Here is a 24,272-nt window from a genome sequence, read left to right as displayed (position 1 = left end):
TAAAGCTATGCAGTTATCGGTCGTGATAAACAAGTAATCGTAATGAAGAACTTATTTCGTGGAGGGAGCCTGAGAAACGACTAAATATACTGACATAATCAATATGTTACATATATTACTTTACATATACATGCATATAGATCATTGATTGAAGGTCGAGCCTTCCTTTTTTCTGAATGAAAATTATTGTTTTCATTTAGTCAGTAATTTATAGTTCGATTTAATTGTGTTATATTTAATTCCTTCTTTACCGACTATATGTCCAAAGATAGGCCAGCATTGGCCTTGACACAGATTAGATACTCTCAGCACAGAAAAAGGAGACCGTGCATTATATTGACACAATCAAAACGAGATGTAAAGTTCCAGTTTGGTTTTTTTAGTTCATTTTTGTTGTGAATTGTACTTTAATCGATACAATTTTATAAATGAAATTATGGTCATGATAAATTCCTTGTTTATTTGCCAAAATTTTGTTCCGTAAAATAATTTCAAAATTTATGTTTTGATTATTTTATTGTAATTAACAAAATTACATCTTATATGAAAATTGAATAGAGTAAATTTGCGTGTATGAGACTTGTAGTATCTACGCATGTGTAAAGACTATACAAAGTGAGAATGCAACTACCCTGAAAACGTTTTAGCCTTCTATTCGTACTGCAGTGCCGCGTGCCCGAGCAAGTTCGAATTCGAAAGAGTAAGTCGTAGGCTCCCGAAATCAGTAAGAGTAACTCGGAGAGTGCAGGCATGCGCAGACCGCGCGTTAGCTTTGTCTTTCTTACTCTTCTACAGAAGATCTAAAAAAGAAAATATTAATCCTGGCAATCCTAATAAGGATAATGGAAAACTTTTATCAAATTATTGCATTGTCATAGGTGTGCAAAATTCCAAGTCGATCAGATTTTTAGAAGCCAGTGAAAATTAAGCTCAAAGATTCCATTACATTCATTCATACATACATACATACATACATACATATAACCCGAGCTAATGAAAGCGTGTTAATAAACGAAATTGGATAAAAAGTAATTTTGTTGCAAAATGGTTTCATTTGTATATTCCTTACATCTGAATTTCAGATCGAAAGTTATAAGCAACAAAAGGCAAAATCGAAGATTGGAGCAGTTAATGCAGGAAAACGAAGATATTGCAAAGGGAATTTGCGGAAAAATTTCTACAAAACCTAGATGGGAAGCTATGGCTGTGGAGCTTAACAGCGTGGGGCCTCCAATACGTTCATGGCAGAAATGGCTTAAGGTAAGTTAAAGAATATAAATCCTTTAATCATAAAATAAATTGCTATGCTTTGTACAGGTTTGAACTGACTTAAAAAGCAAAACAAAAAGAAATTATTAACAAACAGAGCCGAGTTTCGTGCAACAGGTGGTTGGCCAAATAGCCTTCATATTCTTACGCCGTTTGAAGAAGCAATTTCGAATTTCCTTGCTTTTGAAACGTGTACCAATGTACCGGGCCAAGAAATCGGTCACAGTGCTACAACCGCGGGGGCGTTCAATGAAACGTGTGCTAGTGGATTAATAGAAATATGTATTGAAGATTGTGGTACAACTAAGACACAGCAGACCGAAGTACCTGAAGCTCAGCATAGGGAAACACGTAGGAGAAAAGAAAAAATACAAGGTCTGATGAAAGGAGAATGGCGTTGCCAGAAACTCAAGTCAGCAATCAAGGAAAGCATTTTGAGGCGATGGAAGAAACTGCAAGAGAAATAAAAACAAGTATCAGATACATTGAAAGCACTGTCAGGAAATGTTATGCCAATCAAGAACAACTGTTAAGCATTGAGAAGGAAAACTTTGCAATAAACAAGGAAAAAATTGCTTTAAAAAGGGGAAAACTGCAAATCCTAAAAGATGATATTGCAAGTAGAAATGAAAGAAGAAGGAAGAAGCTGAAGTTAAAGGTTAGAGCTGCAAAAAGAAAAAAGAAAATGAGTCTGCAATAATAATGTGAATATAGATTTAAGGCTAGAAAATAACTTACCAATTGAGATGAACTCCATTTAATTTTGTTGTGAAATGAATTAATACCTTATATAGTTTATAATTTTAATATTAACAGCCTTTTTATTTTATAATTTACCCTTGAAGTGAGACTTTTTTGTAACACATTGTGAAATGTAAAATGTGTGCAATTATTTAAATTAATAATTTAAGACTGAGGTGATGTAAAATGAGCTGACTATCAAATAAAAACTGAATATAAATTTAAAAAAAGTTTAATTATAATAAAAGAATTAAAGTTGGAACTGCATATGTTGTAAAATGTTATTTCTTATTGTCCTGGCTTGTTCACTCACTATTGTACTACTGCCTACAGTTGCATCTTGAAGTTTGTCGATTGGTTCCTGATACTCATCAATTTCTTCAAGTGATAATTGGGCATTGTAAGAAATGCAAATATTATGAAGAGCTGCGCACACGTTAATTATTCGGGTAGCTTTTTTCGGTTCATAGTGAAGTGCTCGAACACCTAATAAGCCCCGAAACCGATTTTTAAGCACCCTAATAGTGCGTTCCACAATGTTCCTTCCTTGCGAATGTCTTTTATTGAACATAGATTCTGGCGATCCGGCCTCAGGATTTCGATATGGCGTAAGCATATACGGTTGTAAAGCATATCCTGCATCACCTAAATGTTTATATATTTATTTAACGATAGTGCAAATGTTAATAGTAATAAAGCATAATATACCTAACGACATTTTTCCTTCGCCCCTACGCACAGTGTGACTTTTTTCACTTTTAGGATGCCAAAATTAATAACAGCCAAACCAATGGAGCAATTCATTTCAAATTTTCCAGTGTGGTTGCAGATACCTAAATCTGATTTGAGAATAAAAATGGGCGTGATACGCCCACTTTTTCTCCTTGCCCACATATAAGGTAAAATTTCACATAATCATATTTTCTACTTTAAAAGCATTTTCCAGTGCCAATTTAAATACAAATTGTTTAGATTTCTTAACTTTAGCTTAGAGGCTTATGACTAATATTTAAAAGATTTCATTCAGCCCCTGGGTACCTTTTTATACTACATTATACTGCTCAATGAAGGAGATAATCACAAATTGTTTCAATGATAAATATGTCACTAATCTTTATTTTATTAATAGTAAGCCAATAAACAATTTCTAAAGATTAAACATAACAAAACATAAACACCTATTCGAAAGCAATTATTCATAATACTTCTTCCAGCAATGCAATTACATCTTGAGGCAAAGTTCCGCGCTTGGTTTTCGATGGCTTACGTAAGCTGCAAATGTAGGGTTCGGATGATATTAGAAGCCTGTGCAATAAATCCTCATTGGTTTGAGTTCGTGAACTTTTCATTGTATACCATTCGCGAACATCTTTATTTCTCGATTCTTGCGCTTCTTCGGAAAGCTTACCAATAAGAACCATGCATGACGATATTATATGTCTTGAATGGAACAGTATTTTATGCAGACTGGCTGGCATATTGTACCACTCATATTCCCTCAAATGAAGATCGCGAGTGTCTCTCACGTATACCTCAAAGGCCTCAGCATTTATCTGAAATTCACACCCTAAGCAAGACAATATGGTGAAAAGCCTTTTTAAGAGACATAAGTTAATGCAGTTATGTAATATCTGCAGTAACTTCTGCATTACTAAAAAAACGTCGTGCTGTGTTTCCGTCATTTGTATTGCCATATTTCTCTTTTGGCATATCAATTAAAAGCCCAGTTTCGTTTCTAATTCTTCTTTGAATGCTTTCCTTCCTCTGTTTCAGTTTTTCCTTATTTTCGGCGCCTCTTACACACCATGTCCTTAGTTCCAACCGATATGCAATGTGCAACATACACTCCATGCACCGTATCCATGAGTGAAGTGGAAAATGCCGAATCTTAGCGACAAAGCGCTAAAATTATTCATATCCTTCGCTGAAGCACCACATATATAACACGCTTGAGATGGGGTATATGCTGAAAGTGCATTACATACTTTATCGTCAATCATACACAAAATTAGTGTACTAGTAACTTTAAAGTTTAAATTTTCCATCTTAATTATTGTAGGAAGAAGATTAGAAATTTGGTCTTCCACAATCTTTACTTCTCTCACAATAGCATCTCGCGTTTCTTTTTCAAACCAAAATTTAATGGGGCGGCAATATCTGGTTGATGATGGAACAGGGTTCCTCCATATAACAACTCTACGTTCATTAACTAGAGTATACATTTGGAGAAGTACGAGTGAAACAGAAAACATGCTGCTATCAGATTGATTTTCTTCGCTGAACTTTTGCTTATACCGTTTTTGCTCCGAGCCATCGCAACCCCATTTGAAAGTCACGAAAACTTCTTGAATACTGGGAATCGACAGCAGTACTTCTTTTTGTGCGTTACACAACCTTTTTATATTATGATCAATAAGCGCTTGCAACTCAATTTCGGCATACGTTTCGGTTACTGTGATTTTTTCTGGGTAACATAAAGCTTTGGACTTTTTTATGCAGTTATACGACGGATATAATTTGGGATTTATTTCTGCTGTATGCTGTCTATGTATATTATAGTCATGTGTTGAATCATTTGCATCTATTATCAGCGCAAGTGCTTGGTCTGGCGATAAACTTTTATTGCGCTCCTTCAAAAGTCGAAACTTTTTCAACACAGTACCTCTTGACGGTGAAGACAAACACAGCTCTTTAAACAATATTGCGAAATTTCTCTTACCGTTTGATCTAAGTCCCATTTCTGCCGTCATTAACACTTGTTCGCTATTTGATACTGCTAAAAGACTCTTTGCTTTTCTTTTCTTTGTGCGAAGAGAAGAATCGGAAAACGCCACATGTGGTCTACCTACATTGGATCTAATAGAGGATGAAGTTGATGGCCCAACATCAAGACGGTATTTTCCAAAGTCTTCACTCTTGGAAAACCAACTATAATTACGGGCTAGAACACGGGCCTTAACTCGGCAAGACCCCTCCCACTTTGAAGAAAATCGGTAACACAGTTTTCTTATACGCTCTCCTAGCTTTTTAGTATCCACGTCTCTTCCGATCACCGCAAAAATTTTCTCTAACACCGCATCACGACGCCTTTCTTTTGAGCTCGTCAGCCAAATTTCAAAAAGTTCTTTCCGAGGAATCGCCATGAAAACTTCTTTTAAAGCTGTGGTAGCAAATTGTAGCAAAATTTTATTCCAGTATCTGATACACAGAGTCCTAAAGGTCGTTTCGCTGTTAAAGAATGGACGGAACTCGATGGACCAATATAAGTTTTTCTCAGTAAAATATCAAAAATAATATTAAGCTATGGCTGTTTTAGTGATATTTTACTGAGCGGATTTGTATCGATAGTAAAAACTTTATAATCCTCTTACTTACCCCTGAAGTACAAACTTGTTGAAATTTAATCAGCAAATACTCAATTTAATGAAATTGATACTTATTCGCATTATATCGTTTGACAAACTTCACAGCGATATTCGGATAATAAATAAAAATTATTCAATTGACGCACTGGCTTGTGTTTGTAAACGGTTATCTTTCTTAAAACTTTTGTTTTGATAAATTTTGAGTACACTGTCGTAAAATTTGGTCATTTTGCACAACATACCGAAAGAAAATCATTTTCGCAGAACTTTTTTTTTTTTAATTTTGGCATCCCAAAACGATAAAAAGTCACAGTGTGCTACGGTGCTCATCTTCTAGATGTTGCTTCAACTGAGACATGTTGAAAACATTTGAATCGTGCGTTGCTCCTGGATACTTCGCGTTGACATATCGGATTCTCAGAGCGTTGTCACAAACCTATGAGTGGAAGATATTATCAACTCCATTAAAATTACTTTTTATATACTTACGATCATTGCATTCAGGCAAAAATCCCTTACGATTGTAGCACAAATGCTGTAGCTCTTTTTTTGGGGCAACAATTTTTACATGTGTTCCATCTATACAACCTATCACGCCAGGAATTCCACTTTTTTTCAAAAAAATAAAGTTTTGCTTGCCGTATTTCTTCTTCAGTGTAATGAATTGTCACCCAAGCTCTACAAACGTGTTCTTCCAACGGTAGGAAAACTTCAGTTAAAACTAGGGATACCGTATATTGTCCAAAACCAATGCAGCTTTCATTTCCTACAACAAGTTGGTATGATCCCTGAGCACAGAACCTTAAAGTAGCTGCCAGCTTTAAAATTGTTGGTATCGACGTTTTTCTTACTACAGGCTGCAGTTTGCTATCTAGCAAAGTAAGTAAATTCCTAAACGCAGCTTTCGGTACACGAAAATTTTTTAAAAATCTGCATAAATGAAAGTTCTACTTAATTCTTTTTTAACTTTAATGAACATAAAAACTGAATACATACATTTGCTCTTCCAGCTCTAGAGGATTGGAAGAATCCCGCACTTTTCTTCTTTCTCTAGACAGCAGCAGTAAACTTGAACGCGTATCTCCCTCTTCCTCACTTTCACTAAACCACAGCTCCACACTATCCATTTTTATTTATTAGCATCAAGTGAATACTTTAAATATTTTAGTTTTATCACACAAAAAGGAAAATTTAAGCAAATATAATATTAAACAGCTGATCGCAGTTCAGCGAATTACTCACAGTAGTGCAATTTTTGGTCGATCAGGTTAGGCAATACCAAATTAAAATATAATCGTCTCGATCGACAAAGGTCGTTTCTACTGCTAGTCGACACTCGCAATAGGGGTGATATTATTCCCTGTAATAAAATGTAAATTGAATAAAATTTCGTTTGCCAAAGTAGGACTAGTGGTCTAGTCACCTGTCCCCTTTGTGTCGTGATGTCCACTACGCGTACTTGATTGTCGAGTCCAGGATGTAGTTTTACTACTCGTCCCATTCTCCATTCGTTTGGGGGTAGGTTGTCCTCTTTAATGACGACAAGGTCCCCTACCTTGATGTTAGGTTTTTGATGTTTCCACTTCGTGCGTTTTTGCAATTCGATGAGGAATTCCCTTTTCCATCGTTTGCAAAAGATTTGATGGAGGGCCTTCAATTTCTGCCACCGATTAACAATTGAGGCAGGATTCTCGCTGGTTTCTATTTCTGGCGGAGCTAGGAGGTGTCCGCCAACCAGAAAGTGACCAGGTGTGAGAGGCTCTAGATCAGATGGCTCATTTGAAGAGGGACTTAAGGGTCGCGAATTGAGACAGGACTCAATTCGGCAGGGTATTAAACTCCTCAAAAGTGTATTTCAGACCAGAGGCAGTCTTTTTGAAGTGGGCTTTGAAGCTTTTCACACCTGCTTCCCACAGTCCGCCCATATGAGGGGCTGCTGCAGGTATGAAGTGCCATGTTAATGCGTGGTGGGCATATTTTGAAAGCGTGTTATTGCGTGCATCCGCAATAAACGCTTTCAATTCTGATCGTAAAGATCGTGAAGCTCCTACAAAGTTGGTATCATTGTCGGAGTAAACATTTTTTGGACACCCTCGTCTAGCAACGAATCTCGAGAAGGCTGCTAGAAAGGATGGGGTACATAGGTCATTGGTGGCCTCTAAATGGATGGCTTTGGTGGCGAAACAGATAAATAGACAGACGTAGCCTTTGGAAATGCGACATCCTCTGCCGCGGAAGCTTTTGATGTCAAATGGACCTGCGAAATCTATACTTGTATTAGTGAAAGCACGCGAAAAGGTGGTGCGTACCTGAGGAAGGAGTTGGGTTTGCGATCGCTTTTTATAGATCGTGCAGATCTTACAATTATGGATGATGGATCGGATCATATTTTTAACTCGGGGAATCCAGTACTGTGTTCGAATTAAACGCAACATCAGCATCGCCATGCAGTGATATTTCGTGAATGAATTTGGTTATAAGGCGTGATAAACTGCTATTGTATGGAAGGATAATAGGATGACGCTTGTTATATGATAAGTTGAGGGATGCGCCCAGACGACCGCCTGCCCTCATAATGTCATCTTTGTCGAGGAATGGATTGAGGGGCAATATCTCACTTTTTGTGTCAACTGTTTTCTTTTGTTTCAATTTCGCGTACTCTCCACCGTAATATTGCTTTTGACTGTTTATGATTAAGCGTTGTGTCGTTGCTTTAATTTCATCAGGTGAAATTAAGCAAGACTTTGCTTGAAATGCAGTCTTCGTATTAGGATGGGTTCTTTGAGAGAATCTCATAATATATGATAAAACTCTCAAAGCCCTTGGTAAATTGAAAAAAAGGTCAAGAATATCGCTGAAATTGATTGTTGTTGTTAAATATACCTTTACCTTTTTCTCTTCCATCGTTGTGTCATAGTCACATTTTGATGTCGGCCATCGTGATTTGTCTTCTTGTAGGTAAGAAGGACCCTGGCACCACAAAGAATTGTGAACCAGTTCCTTGGCCGGAAGTCCTCTGCTTGCTAAGTCTGCTGGATTTGATGCCGTCCACATGACGTCAGTTATTGTTTCCGACCTTTTCCACTATTTTGGTTACTCGATGTGCCACAAAGGTTGACCACGAGCAGGGCGGTTTGCGAATCCATACGAGGACGATTGTCGAATCTGTCCACAGATGAACATCCAAATGTGCTAGGCTAAGATTTTCCGTGACAGTTTCTATAATATCCGCTAATAAGACGGCACCACATAGTTCCAAACGGGGAAGGGATATCGTCTTAACAGGTGCCACTCTGGTTTTCGCGAGGAGTAGGTTGAGGTATACTTGATCCTGTTTTTTCACACGCAAGTAGACAGCAGCCGTGTATGCCTTTTCCGAAGCGTCGCAGAACCCATGGATTTCGGAGTCGTCTGCTGATGAATAGTGCACCCAACAAGGTATGCGGATATTATCTATTTCCCCATAATTCTGCACAAATGTGACCGCAGACACGGTGTCGTCCCAATCAGTGCCTTCTAACCAAATGTTTTGCATAATAATCTTGGCGGTAATTATTATTGGGCTGAGCCACCTTAGTGGATCAAAGAGTTTGGCGATTGCCGAGAGGATTGCTCTTTTCGTAAGAACATCATGGTTTTTTATTGGCTTTGTCATAAAATAAAAATGGTCGCAATGAGCATTCCATCTTATGCCAAGTGCCTTTACCGAACTCGTATCTTCGAAATCTAAAAAGTTTTCATTGAGCAAATGGGCTTTTGGGATGCCCTTTAGAACTTTGTTGCAGTTGGAGGTCCATTTTCGCAATGGAAATCCAGCGGACTGCAAAACTTGCATAATTCCGTTTCTGGCTGTTATTGCAGAGTCGATGCTATGACCCCCGGCAAGAACGTCGTCAACATACATGCATTTTCGAAGTATGTTTGATGCTGTTGGAAAGGAGTTTTCAACATCATCAGCTAAATGAAGTAATGTCCTCATCGCAAGATAAGGAGCACAATTTATGCCGAAAGTAACAGTCTTTAATTCGTATAGACTAATTGGGTCTTTCGGGCAAGTGCGAAAAACTATTCGCTTATATTTAGTATGTGTATTGCTTACCATTATCTGACGGTACATCTTCTCGATATCGCTGTTGAAGACATACTTGTATAATCGCCAGCGAGGAATCAGGACAGTCATATCTGCTTGCAGTTCCGGACCTGGATGAAGGACGCCGTTGAGGCTCATTCCATTGGCAGTCGGGCATGAGACGTTAAATACCACGCGCACTTTGGTGGAGGTGCTCTCTTCCTTCATGACGGCATGATGAGGTAAAAAATAATGGTCAGTTGCATCTGCAGGTATGTTGGTTGTAATTTTGTCCATATGACCTAGCGTTTCATATTCTGCCACCACTCTAGTATATTCCTTTTGCAGGGACGGATTTTTCGCGAGACGCGTCTCATTCCGGAAGAATTGAGAGCAGGCGCTCTTGAGTGATGGTCCCAGCTTGATGTTTGATGGAAAATCCCGTTTGAAGGGTAAGGTAACGACATACTTTCCATCTTGTTTGCGCTTCATAGTGGTCCGATATAACTCCTCGCAATACACGTCATCTTCAGTCTGCCTTTCTTTTCTTGGTTCCAGTTCCCAAAAGGCAGCTAGTTGCTTGTCCAGTGTGACTTCGCTGAAAAAAGAAACTATTTTGTTTGGTGGACTGACTGTTTCGGCTCGACCAGTTAGTATCCACCCGAATAAAGTCTCTTGGCCAAGAAGTGTACTTAGTACATTTTTCTTCAAGCCGCTTAAAATAATTTGGGGATAAATGTCTCCGTCAAGTACAAGGTCCACTGGTTCATTGACGAAGAACCTCTTATCCGCCAAAGTGAGATCTGGAAATGCTTGCCTTGTCATTGCGCTTACTAGGAAAGTTGGCAGATTTCCAGTTAATTGCGGTAAAACTAGCGCAATTGTGTTTATTTTTACAAAAGGGTCGATAGGCGACCGCAGTTGTATTGAGCACGCTTGTCTTACCTGCGCAGATATTGAATTGCTGATGCCCGAGACTTGGGCATGCAAGCGTTTAGATGGCAGGTTGATTCTACGTTTGAGTCGTTCAGCGGCTCGTGCCGCAAAGTTTTCATTGTTGTGGAATATATTTGCCATGGCTGTTCCTAGTAAAAACCCTTTGTCCGTATTGGAATAGCACGATTTAAAATTATGGATTCTGCTATCCCTTGGCCTATTGGAATCGAGTCGTTTTAGGGCCTCCTTGGATGTTGAGGGCAGGTCATCAGCGGGATCTCTGCTTTCCTTAAGAGCTGCTGCTTTTGGTTGAACTGCTGTAATGTGCAGGAGAGTGTTGTGTCTTGAGTGACATGTGCTGCAGTTATACGAGCTCGTACATCTTGGCACCGTATGTCCTGACGACAGGCAGTTCAAGCAACAGTTGTTGCTCTTGACGCACGCGATTCTATCGGTGACCTTCAACTTGCGGAACTTTGCAATTTGTGGTCATCATTGACACATAATTTGCACATTTGTTTGGCGACACTTACTTGAAAGTTACCCATCCTTTTTGGTGTAGTTTCCGTGAACTGTAGTAAGCTTTGCGCCTTGGGCGCTTTGTAGGCTTTAATTCCTTTTAAGCCTGACACTGTTTCAAGTGTCCGAAACCTGTTGGAAAGGAATTTGTCCATGTCAGTCCACTTTGAAATTTCAGATTTATTCTCTATCGTTTGTTCCCAAAGCGATAGAGTACTTTCTGGCAATTTCGTTGAGCATAAGTATGTGATAATTGCATCCCAGTTTCAAATGTCAATTTGGTGATTCTGTAAGGAGGAAATGCAATTATTAATGTCTCTTTGTAGTTTTTTATTGAACTGCCACATTCAGTTTCGATTGACTGTGGGTTAAGCAGGATCTTCAGCTGCGTATTCACCAGAATCCGTTTATTTTCGTATCTTTCGCAAAGATTTTTCCACGCCGTAGAAAACCCGTCATTAGTGAGCGGGCACTTTCTCACGATGTCTCTGGCTTCACCCTGCGTTTTCTGGTTGAGGTGGAACAGCTTTTCGACCGGGGTAAGGCGCTTATTTAAAATGTAAATGGCCGTGAACATATCGCGGAATGTTGGCCAAGATACGTAGTCGCCTTTAAAACCTCCGTATCGCACGGTGGAAGGTGAATATTATGTTGTCGTACTGCTAGTTCTTCGCCTTCCCGGTCTGCCTTTTCCAGCCTCGCAGAGAGGTCAGCCATCGTCGACATGCCGCGCAAATATGTGTGGTAACATATTTTGTTCCTTTTCTTTATCGCGGCAAGATCCTTAGGAGAAGGAGTTTCTGTTGAAAGCAAGTGGTCGTACGCTGCTTTGGCCTTTTCCCACATTGCTTTCAACTCCTCCTGTTGGATCCGTCGTGAAAATTTCGAATGTTCACATGACGGAGTGCCATTAAAGTCGGCTTCGAACTCCGTCACGGCGTCGACTAAACGAATATAGGTATCCATATTGTAAGTATGGGATACAAAAACTTACGCGGTATTACAAAAATGCTCCTTCGCGAAATGGAAACGAATTTACAGCGAGACCCAAGCCCAAAATGCACCACCGAGATTAAAATGACAATATTTATTATGTATCTATATATATATTTATTAACAAAAAGGATAATATATTTATATCTATATATGTGAATTTCGCCACCCACACAATAATCAGTGGTATGTATATACCGTAGCAAAAAGTGCGCTGGGATGGATTTTAATTTACTGCGGCGTTGTTTGTGTAGTTGTGTACTCAACTTCACAGCGGGAATGCAGAGAACGTTAAATATAGAGAATTCTCACGAGCTACGAATAGTGTGAATTGTCAAAAATGAAGTGAAACCGCCAACACTATTTCACCTCACTCAACTCGAAGGCGGGGAAGTTCTTAACAGACCTGATTACAGTGAATTATGTACAAGTACATCGGCTCTGCTCAGTTTTTGGTTTCTGTATGAAATCAAATTGACAAATGCCGACGGCATTTTGCAAGGCATTTGCTTGTGCATTTTTATGTTCCCTTGATAAACGAAAATTTATTCAATTTATATTTTCAAACAAATACAACTAAATAAAGATTTAAAATCCAAGATTTAAAATCAAAGTAACTTTAATGCACACATTTTGTTGTGTGCGTTTTAGTAAATTTGATGAAAATTTTTACTAATTTTTCGAGTCGAAATTAATTTTAGACAAAAATTCAAAGAGCATATTGGTATATTGATGAATATATGTATATGTATATCAATATATGTATATATACATATATTATGATAGTTATATTTGTGCAAAAGTTCAATTGCATCTTCAATTCTTATAGTGATGTATGTGCACACGCACTGCAGCAACAATGACCTATCTCACGACGCATTGCCTTATCATATTTATGTACATTTGAATATGCATTTTTTGTTCCTTTGCCAAACGAAATTTTTTTCAATTTACATACATATGTATGTATATTACAGGGAATAATTCATGTATGTATGCATTTTATAGATAGTACAAAAGTTTGAAATTTAAAATAAATAAAAGAAAACTTCAAAGAAACGTATTTGCATACATACATATTTGGGACAACTAAGTTCTATTGCATCTTTAATAAATATAGTGTTGCACGCATATGTATGCACTGAAGCAACATGACCTACCTCACGAGCATCGCCTTATCATATTTCATGCAATAATTAGGGAGTAAATATTCGAATGATCGAATTCCTGCAAATGCCCCTACTATACCTATCTATATCTATATCAATTGATCAAATCAATAAATTCTGTATACAAAACGCTTCATTACCAGGCACACAGGAAGATAGCATATGCAAATATAAATATGTGAATTGAATTCAAGCAAAACAATGCTTATTAATATACACATATGCATGTACATACAACCGCACACACAAGGCACTCGCTTTATTCCTCAAAATGCGTATGTCGTTCAAAGCTAAAATTCTATGCCTAGCGACTACAAGAACAAAATGCGGTCCTAGACGCAGGCGTAGTGGCCATCATTCTAGTTGCCATAGCGCTGAACAGTCGCGGCGGCGCCGAACAGTTTCAACTATTGTACTGTGCAACAAAAACTCATCATCAAAAAATTCATTGATAAATTCGAGCTCATAGTTGTAAGAGCAAGAACTTTCATTCATAAAACGAGCCGCCCATATGCCAATTTTCTCGACAATTCGAAAATAGTCAATATTGGAATATTTCGCGTATAATTATTTGCCAATATTTGATAAATCTTGAATTTTTGTCAAGTCGAGTGCCCGCGGCATCGTACATATGTATGCAGCAATATATGTATGTAAATATGTGTATATGTACAATGCTGTGCCTATGAATGTGCGCAGCGCCTATGAGTGCGCGAAATGAGAAATCTACCGTTTTATTTTGAACTGTCGCTAGTGAGCATACATACACACAGCATATACATATGCGCAAATGTATATAAATTCACAAATTTACATTTGCATATGCCATCTTCCTGTGCGCCTGGTAATGAAGCGTTTTCTATAGAGGATTTGTATTCAGTTGAAGGGATTCAACAAAGTTTTACAGACACCAGATAGACATAACATACATATGATATAATTTTGGATGATTTGGTCATTTTAAAAAGCTACCTAACATTCTTTGCTTCTAATCACCAAGAAATTCTTATCGACTGCTGCTAAATTTACATAATTCAGCCCCTTACTGTTAATTTTTGTTGAAAAATGTGTCTATGGTGAAATTGTCTTCGCGAGACGAGTACCCCTCGAAAATGAACACTTTCCTGTCATTAAGACTTCTCTATACATTAACGTTCTCTGGGGAATGTACAAGCAAAAAGAAAGGAATAAGAAAAATTGAAAAATTCCCAACAACGCGCTTTTAAGTAGTTTAGCTTGAAAATACCTCCCGCGCGCACTTATAATTGTCTGTTTGCGGACAGACGGAGTCGTTGACCCTTTTTGTTTTTTTGTTAATTAAATTATTTCTACCAAAAAAAAAAGTGTGCAATAAATCCACGTACCTTTTTTAGTAATCTGGAACGGTTTGTTTTCTTTGCCTGTTCGAAATCTCGATTATGCTGATGATGTTTACTTCCTGGCATTCAAAATACCGAAATTGAACAGCTTGGTTAAGTTGCTAGAGAAAAGTGCAACCAGTGCATGTTTAAACATTAGCTACGGCAAAACAAAAATTTGAGGCTCATCTACCAATTCAAAATCAAGAAGTGTTAAGTCATTTGCATATCTTCGTAGCGAGGTTGTAGCTTTTAGTGGTACGAATGAAGGTGCCAAATATCGAATTAGCAAGGAAAGGGCCGCCTCACACAAAATTGAGGTTTTTATAATAATATCCAACTTGGTATCGGTTTTGCTTTACGGTTGCTACACATGGAAAGTGATCAAATCCATTATTTCGTAGCTCCAAATGGAGTTAGTCGAAGTCATTATACAATAAAACGCCAACAATAGAGATAAATTAGTCACCTCTACGCAAGGACGAAATATACTCTTGTGAATATTGGTCGCAAACCTGTTAGGTCAAGGGATACTTGGAGGTGAATAGACGAAAGGGAAGCTAGAAGCATCAGGAAGAGCTGGAGCGAATTAAAATACATTGCCAAGAATCTCCCAAGATGGCGCGTAGGAGTGGTTGCTGGCCTTTGTCCACGAGGGATTGAGGGGCGGAAGAAGAAAAAGTTACTTTTAGTAAGAAACCGTAGAATTGCATGAAAGTTCCTTTATTGTAAGGGGAACAAATTCTTTTGGCCTCCTTAGTCAAAATTTCCGATTTTACATCAAGGAGAAAACGCATAATAGAACCGTCTCACCCAATCAATACTTTCAACAAATTTAAATGAAAAAACGTTTCATTTTGACAACATATTTTACAATTTACTGAATAAGTGACGAAAATTTACAAATTTTAGTGCTTATGAACTAAACAGCTTATGATTTGAAATTACACCATGAAAATAATAACTTTCATTTAATTAAAAATAACATTTAAGTTCTAAGAAAGCATCAGCAAATTATTTATTATAATTTTTTATTATTATTTTATTATAATTTTTAAATGATACATTAAATAACAGACAGGCAATAATGGCGTGTATAACTAAAAAATAATTACATACATACTTGCGGAATAGTTATAAGGTTCGGACGTTGCTAAAATAAATCAGAATAAAAAAAAAGTTTTAAGTTGTATAATTAAGTATTGCATTTTCTCATTCAAAAAGAAATTGGTAAAAGAAACGTAGCAAGTGGAAATCAACCAAATAAAATTTCATTGTAAGATTTGTATATCAGATTGGCAAGTAATTTAAAGTAATATACGAAACCAGCTATTACAAAAACCAATAAATAATCTAAGCTCAAATTTACTCTTTTTGTTCAGCAAATATTAAAGTACAAATTATACATACATACCTTAACTAAATTTGAAAATATAAAACGTACGTTGCGATTATCACTTTTTGTGTATTGCCATTCATTCATTTCTATACAAAATTAGTTTGATAAGGATTGTCGTTCTTTAAGGATTATCTTTGGAAACATACCTCGTATGATTTGATATATTGTACAAATTTCTTATGCATTTTCTAATGCTCTTTCAAATACACATTGCATATAGACCTAAGCTACTAACACATTTAAACAGATGAGACAACATACATCAAAGTAAAACTAAATCTGCTGAAACTGAATACATCAAAAGTGTAAAAAATGGATATACAACGCAAAATGTATGTTTCTTGAGAAAAACGGAAAAGTTACCTATTCTATTGATTTTTAAGATTTTAGACTTAAATATTTACCGCAATAGACCTAAATACATGAAAAACGACTACACAAGCTTCAAACGTTCTTAACTAGCATGGAATTTAAAACCAGACAAGAATGGTAGTATTGAAAACTTAAATAGTAATAATCGAAATTAGACGATAGGATATGCTAAAAACTATTTAACCAATAATATTGATTATTTCATACTTTTTTGTTCAAAAATAATTATTAATAGTTGATCTTGCAAATATTTTTCTCAAAACAATTAGTTTTTAATTTTTTTTTTAATAAATAATTAATCAATGTTTTACTTTGTTTTAATTTTTAAACATTAATACTAATTATTTCCCCATTTTTTCCTCAAAAATAAATTTATGTTTACTTCTCGGTCATACAATAGTGCTTCGATTATCAAAAAATCATTATTGTCAATAGTTTTTGTTCAGAGTAACGTAGCTTTTGATTTAAATTTTTCGCTCAAAAATATTATTGTTATTGATATTATTTATTCCAAAAAAAATAAGCAATTTTATACTTTTCCTCAAGAAACGTGATTTCGTTGTTTATAATACTTTTTTAGCATACTAACAACTGAGTTTGCCTGGGTCTGTAGCTTATATTATTTATTTTTTGTTTACTTAAAGTAATTAACTTAATAACTGAAATCAATTTTTACACATAACTTTGTAGCAAATAATTGTTATACATATGTATATTTTTGATGAGAATACTAGCCATACCCGACGCACGTTGCTTCTGTTAAAATAGCGGTTCAATAGCTCAAAATTGCTTTTTTCCTTTAAAGTTTGCTCTGCTTCTAATTTAAATGGAAACAGCTTAGCTATTTTTTTGTTTTAAAAGCTTTCATTTTATGCATGTAAAAGTTTTCACTTTTAGGTTATGAATAAATAGTAGATAAATCTGCGAATGTTTCAAAACTTCATATTGTATTATATTGTACTATATAGATATATACATAAGTAATATGATCGAGGCCGATTCAGCGTAAAAAAATCGAAACTAGAAGTTTAGAATAGCTGATTTGCATTGAAAGGACCAAATTGCCTGTGAAGGCCTATAATTTTTCCAAAAACGGATACCTAGCAATCATTACACCTGATTATTTTCCCCTTTATTTGAAGGGCAAGTACGTGAGATTTCAACTCAAACGAATCGATATACTACTTATCTCATAAACTCATAATCCCCAAAGTGGAGCAGGTGAAATATATGCTGAAAAAAGTCTCAACATTTAATAGTTTGGTCTAATATCCCTGTAGATTTTATTTACCTAATTTATTTTAACCTTAACCGAGTAGGTTATAGCCTTCTGAGAAAATTGCTCTATGAATCAGTAAAAGTCTCATTTGAACCATTTGTTCCGGATTCTAAAAATGGTGTTTTATTATATATTACGTAACACTCCCTAATAACGTAACTCGCAGTAACATAATATATTCAATGGCCATCACGACGGTGCTAAAGTTTAATTGTAGTGCAGATTATTTTTTTAATTGTTAATCGGAAATAGTATTATATAATAATTTTTAATTTTCGCCCGAAATAATCTCCACTAAAACAACCTTCACTTTTTGTGAATGCATTATAAAAAAATTAAGAAATGATTATTACGCTTGAAGAAAAAAAAAAATAAATAACACTGTGCTACAAAAAAAAAAAAAAACGAAATACACCTGACAAATTACACACTGTAGGTTGTTTATATGGTCGAATAATGCATAAAAATATTTTTGTTATATTTTGTGTACCCTTCAATTTTTATTTATTTATAAAAAACCGTTTCTTCAGACTTTGCGCGGTAATCTACGGATATCTCAGTCATTTTTTCACCGATTTTCAATATTTTATATGTTTTGAAAATGATATTGTCAGACCTTTCAAATGATATACAACAAGTAATTATTCAAACTAGTTAGTTCTGATTTTATTTGATTAAACCTGGGGAAAGTGCTTTTTTTTACCATTTTTTTAACTTTAACAATTTTTTATTGCATAATTTTACAACAAAATTAAAGATGTTTGTTAATATTCTTTGAATGCATTTATTAGCGAAGAAATTAATGTATTACTTTCAATAATCGGACAAAAATTGCGTAAACTACGCTAGTTTTTCGTTAATAGAAAATATGGGCCATCATGTGTATTGCGGTGTGTACAATGTATTGGTCATACATTTTTTGTCAACTTTGAAAATTGAGATGAAGTTGTTCTGACTTGGAGTAAAAAGAACAATCTTTACTCCAAAAATATGTAGGTACTCTGTAAAAATAAATGAATATATGGAATAATACCGTTATTCTTCTTAGTATCAATAAACAACAACTTTTCATCGTGGTGTTTTTGTGTTTGTTTGTACCGTTACTTTGAGCACGAGTCAGAGCAATTCGTTACTACGTTTGCCGTTTCATAACTATAGAACGCATTAGGAATTGAAGCTTTAAAGTGCATTTATGTGTTCGCTGAGTACAACTTTTAATTTAAATCGTTTTTTAAGTAAATAAATATCAATATGCCACGCGGTTCAAAACTTACCGAATTAGAGAGAGGTAAAATTACTGCGTGGGAGGAGGAGGGTCTCTGCGCCTCAGAAATCGCGCGAAAGTTATGTCGCAAAATTATGTAGAAACACGTAAACCTTTCATTTGTAATTTATGATAAATTGTCATTGTCAAACATTTATTGTCAATACATAAAGAATGCAGTGATTTTTCCAAGTAAATAATCATTAAAGACAAAAACTATGGTTCCACAAATGGATAAATATTCAAGGCATTTTTTTCTATTTACGGAAAACTAGCGTAGTTTACGCAATTTTTATCTGATTATTGAAAGTAATACATTAATTTCTTCGTTAATAAATGCACTCAAAGAATATTAACAAACATCTTTAATTTTATTGTAAAACTATGCAATAAAAAATTGTTAAAGTTAAAATAATGATAAAAAAAGCACTTTCTCCAGGTTTAATCAAATAAAAATCACAACTAACTAGTTTGAATAATTACTTGTTGTATATCATTTGAAAGGTCTGACAATATCATTTTCAAAACATATAAAATATTGAAAATCGGTGAAAAAATGACTGAGATATCCGTAGATTACCGCGCAAAGTCTGAAAAACGGTTTTTTATAAATAAATAAAAATTGGAGGGTACAAAAAATATAACAAAAATATTTTTATGCATTATTCGACCATATAAACAACCTACAGTGTGTAATTTATCAGGTGTATTTTCAGTGTTGCACCGTGTAATCAATGCCCAATGGTCAAAAGAAAAAATATAAGAAAATATATATTGTTCTTTAGGAAAAGAATAAAACTACAAAAATATCTATTAGACTAAACTAGTTATCATTATATTTTTATTTTCAAAGAAATTAACATTAAAAAAGAATTATCATAATCCGTGAAAGAAAAACTATGGTTTTGGTTTTTTGCATAACAAGAAAGGCAAATATGCCTGTATATATATATGTAATCATAAAAAAGTGTTTTGGGAATTTTAGAACATGCCCACTTTTTTCATTCATGAAAAAACTCGATTTTTATCCGTTCCTGAAGAAAAAATTGCTAAGTCACGCATAAAAAGATTTATATAACATTTTTATATGGTAACATATTTAGTGTTGCGGTAATTGCTGCTCATTACGCGAAATTTAATGTCGATCTCAAATTCCTAGAAATCATAAGAATATACGAATTTACTTGGTAGCTTGTTATACGTTTTTTTAAGGTTCTTTTTTAAATGTTTAGGGTATATAAATTTGACGACAATCAGTTGAAGTTGCTGCTCCCAAAAAGTTCTCTGCCTTTTAGGTGTTTACTTTCATGACAAATCGCTTCACAAAGATCTAGAAACGTCTTGTTTGAACTTTTTATGTTATGTAATTGATAAAACAAAATTTCATCATGGTTCCTTTGCAATGAATAATAAATATTCTACACAAGTACACTTGATGCCTTACCCCATATGCCCGTATATTTGTATTTAATTTAAATCTACAGAGAATATTTAATAAAAGAAAGCCTTACATTAATAAGAAGAGTTTGTTGTAATTTTATATGGAAAACCCTTAATAAGCAAAAATCGAGTACTATGTGAATCAAATATTTGGATCATATAATATACATATATACTGAAGCAGATATGTATGTATGTAGTTACAATAATTACATAGAGGGTTTGTGCATGAATGAGTGAAATTATTACTTTAGTTTATGATAATGCTAGTGTATGAAGTATAATTTTCTATTCTGATTAATTTTTTCTACAGTGTATAGAGCTCAACTTTTTTAGCTGCTTCCTGCTGCATTTTTTCTCTGAGGTGTGTAACATCTTCGTCTATTCGCACAATCGCACGGATTTTCTGAAAACAAATTAAATATTTTAATAAATTACTCGAATGTAATTTCGATGAATAAAATTTATTGTGTTTTTAAAACGCTCTCTAAAAAATCGCTTACAACCGCATATATTATACAAAGTATTTAAAACCAAGATCCCTAATTAAACCGGTCGTGTTTCGCCTAAGTGAAATTGGTTTACTCCGGGATTAACAAAATAAATTAAATAATAACTAAATCAACGAAAATAAAACACCAAAAAACCAAAAGTGCAAACATATGAGTGTCCGACGTTTTCCGCCGCCAGTGCGCGTTCGCTCAGCCAGCATTGATGAGAACGGCGATGCAGCAGCTTTCATCAACGGGAACAAAAACGGGCGTACAATCTCCCCGCTTACAAGTAGTTTTGGCGCAAACGAAATTGTCTCTGTTTCGCAGATGCAGTCAGAAGACATTTCGCAAACCAACGGAAAAACTTCTGATCGAATTGTGAGTACACTCTCTACAGACTCTACAGAATCAGCAAATCCGTGGTCGAAGCAAAGCTTTTCTGTGAGCAGATCTACAGCCACAGCTCAAGAAGAAAAGCTCTCTCACGAAAGCTCTAATCAGTAACTGCCCAAACCAGAGTAAAATAAAACAGTCGGTCATACAGACGGGGTTAGACCGCTACATGAACAATCAGCCAAATCGTAAACTAAGTCCGCAAAAGCAAACAGTTGATAAACAAAGAGAAAAAATAAAAAAAATTTGTGAAGACGGCTCCCTGCGCCAGAATAGACTTGCTATACTAGACAACAGTGAGGAAATAACCAAGAGTAAAAGTACAGGCAGTAAGTCTAAACCGCCCCCAATATATAATACTTAAGAGAAAAAAATTCGAACAGTCTTGTAAACAATTTAGCAAAGTTATTGGGTGCAAACAATTTTCATGTTATTTCTGTTATGAAAGGCAACATACATGAGACCAAAATCCAAATCTACGAGGAAGAAAATTTTAGAAAATTAGTAAATAATTTCGATTTGCTTAAGAAAGAGTACTACACGTATCAGCTTAAAAGCAGTAAGGGCCTTATAGTAATTTTGAAAGGAGTTGAGCATAATGTAGATCCGTCCGAAATAAAGGGAGCACTTGAAGAAGCGGGATTCGAAATAAAGTCCATATTTAATATAAAAACCCGGAACAAAGTTCCGCAACCAATGTTTCGTATAGAACTTGAGCCATCAGCAAAATTATTAAAAAAAGGTGAAGTGCATCCTATTTACAACCTGCGTTATCTACTGCATCGTAAAATTTCAATAGAAGAACCACTAAAACGTAAGAGTCCCGTACAATGTACAAACTGCCAGGAATTTGGCCACACTCGTAGCTACTGTAATTTACCAAGCGTGTGTGTGATATGCGGTGACTTACACTCCACATCTACGTGTAGCAAACCAAAACAAGATGCAAGTGTTAAAAAATGTAGCAATTGTGGAGAAAACCACACTGCTAATTATCGGGGCTGTCCTGTATTTTTATCAATAAAACAAAAAGAATTGCTGCCAAATAGAAAACCTGTCCCACCTACAACAGTAACAAATCTAAATTCTTCAAGTCGCCAACCAATAGCACAACCACAATACCAATCATATGCAAACGTCCTGAAAACCAACCCAAATGTGGAAGCAAATAACATAAATAATTGCAGTATAGAATCTATGCTTCAAACACTCGTGCAAACTCTTAATCAATTTATGGTTGGTTAAGCATGATACAGGATCTGATTAGAAATCAAACCATTTTAATGCAAACTCTTTTAAATAAACCATAATGTATTATACAGAATCAAAATTTGTCATTGGAACGCAAACGGTCTCACCAACCACAAGCTCGAAGTCTATAATTTTCTATTATCAAATAACATTGACATTATGCTTATATCTGAAACTCATCTTACAGATAAAAATTATTTTAGAATTCCGGAATATCTTTTCTATGATACAAAACATCCTAGAAACATGGCTCGTGGTGGCACAGCGATATTAATAAAAAAACGTCTAAAGCACAGTATACTAGAGGAGTTTAATGAAAAATATAATACCTTCAGTCCACTATTATTCAACTGCAAGAATTTTCCAGTACAATGGCTATCGCAGCTGTGTACTGCCCTCCTTCTCAAATTATAACCGAACAACAGTTCAAAGATTTTTTTGCCAAACTTGGGCCAAAGTTTATGGCTGCAGGGGACTTCAATGCCAAGCACCACTATTGGGGCTCTAGACTGGTCACACCTAGAGGGAGACAACTTTTTAGTTGTATACTAAGATCAAAACTTGATGTTGTATCTACAGGACAGCCAACATAGTGGTCATATGACCGCCAGAAGATGCCTGACCTGATTGACTTTAGTATTATAAAGGGTATTGATCGCAAGATTGTAACAGCGTCCTCATCCCTGGAATTGTCCTCCGACCATTCTCCGTCTATTATAACCATGGAAGGTAGTCCTTGCACCAGAACAGCGGGTAATCATCTCCCCCATCCCAATCTCATAAACTGGCTTAAATATAAGAAATACATTAGCACTCATATAAAAACCAATGTTCCTTTAAAGAATGATATTGATATCGATAGGCAGATATATACATTGACTGAACTAATGCATGGAGCTACTAGGGCAGCAGTGGCCACAAATAATAAAAGTCGTGTTAACTCTCAGCGAAACATTGATGAGACTATAGAAGATTTAGTTAAAAAGAAACGAGAGCTGAGAAGGTCTTGGCAACAATATCGTTCTCCAAAATACAAGAAACTATTGTATGAATACACAGTTAAGTTGCGTTGCGCCCTCAAAAAAGAAAAGGAGAGGCATCTTCATGATTTCCTTTCTAATCTTACTCCGACGGACCAAACAGATTAGGCATTGTGGAAGGCCACAAAAATATAAATCGGCCCATACAGTCAGTGGCGTAGAAAGGGGGGGGGGGGGGGGGGGGCGTTGGATCAAGGGGATCAATCCCCCCCCATGAGAAATTGAAACTAAAATTTTTGAAAAATTGTACTTATACATGTATAGGTCCATTTCTCGAAATGCCTTCAACCTTTTTGCAGTATGACATCATTTGAGAAAGAAAAAATCTTTTTATAATAGTTTTGAATTTGAACACAATGGAATTCCTGCGCCTAAACGGGCTTACCAATTGTGTAAAAAATCGAGGGAGTAAAATTTATGCGTTTGCGAACTTAACTTTCGTTTATTTCGCAGTGTGTCCATTCCTTCTGCTGGCCAATGACTGATTTTTGAAATTGAACCAGTCATTAACGCAGCGGCAAATTCGGCGAAGGACACACTGCGGTATTCATATACAAGATTAGCGCTAATTCTATATATGCGCGTTTGTACATATGTACACGAACAAGAACAAATAATTTTACAAAAAATCGGGGGTTCCCAACAAATTGAAAGGCATGAAATGGCGCTGTCATCGATAAGGACGTATTGAAGTTCGATAATCGAACATAAAGTCAATATTGCGGATTTAGTATAACCTATTCCATAATCACGTTTGCATCGTTATTTGTTTATCATCTCATGATGAAAAGATTTTTAGTGGCAAGAACACCCTTTGCTAAGAATAGCGAAAATGAAGAAAATGCAAAATTATCTGCTGAAATGACTGCGAAGAAACTTCGTTGTGAAGCGTCAGGCAGTGAAAATACAGTCGAAGAAAAT

General features: G+C 35.6%; 2 protein-coding genes across 2 annotated transcripts in view; both read right to left on the bottom strand.

Annotated features, from left to right (window-relative positions):
• Window positions 1-8,433: 8,433 nt before the first annotated feature.
• Window positions 8,434-10,521, bottom strand: LOC129250501 (uncharacterized). Its single transcript, XM_054890124.1, has one exon. It carries the CDS (start codon window positions 10,519-10,521, stop codon window positions 8,434-8,436), a length of 2,088 nt encoding a protein of 695 aa, XP_054746099.1.
• Window positions 10,522-20,350: 9,829 nt separating this feature from the next.
• Window positions 20,351-24,272, bottom strand: part of LOC129250500 (sodium- and chloride-dependent GABA transporter 1) — a gene marked incomplete at its 5' end in the record, with an annotated part of 66,075 nt that continues 62,153 nt past the window's right edge. Inside the window, one exon of the mRNA XM_054890123.1 lies at window positions 20,351-20,579. Within this exon, the coding sequence (XP_054746098.1) occupies window positions 20,481-20,579 (99 nt within the window). The remainder of the gene's footprint in view (window positions 20,580-24,272) is intronic.

Source organism: Anastrepha obliqua, chromosome 6 (genome assembly GCF_027943255.1).
Source record: "Anastrepha obliqua isolate idAnaObli1 chromosome 6, idAnaObli1_1.0, whole genome shotgun sequence".
In the NCBI taxonomy this organism is placed as follows: Eukaryota; Metazoa; Arthropoda; class Insecta; order Diptera; family Tephritidae; genus Anastrepha; species Anastrepha obliqua.
This window is presented reverse-complemented; position numbering and strand designations above follow the sequence as displayed.

What these genes read in the sequence shown, in the direction of transcription:
- LOC129250501 (XM_054890124.1), bottom strand. Translation starts at nt 10,521, where the DNA reads ATGGCAAATATATTCCACAACAATGAAAACTTTGCGGCACGAGCCGCT.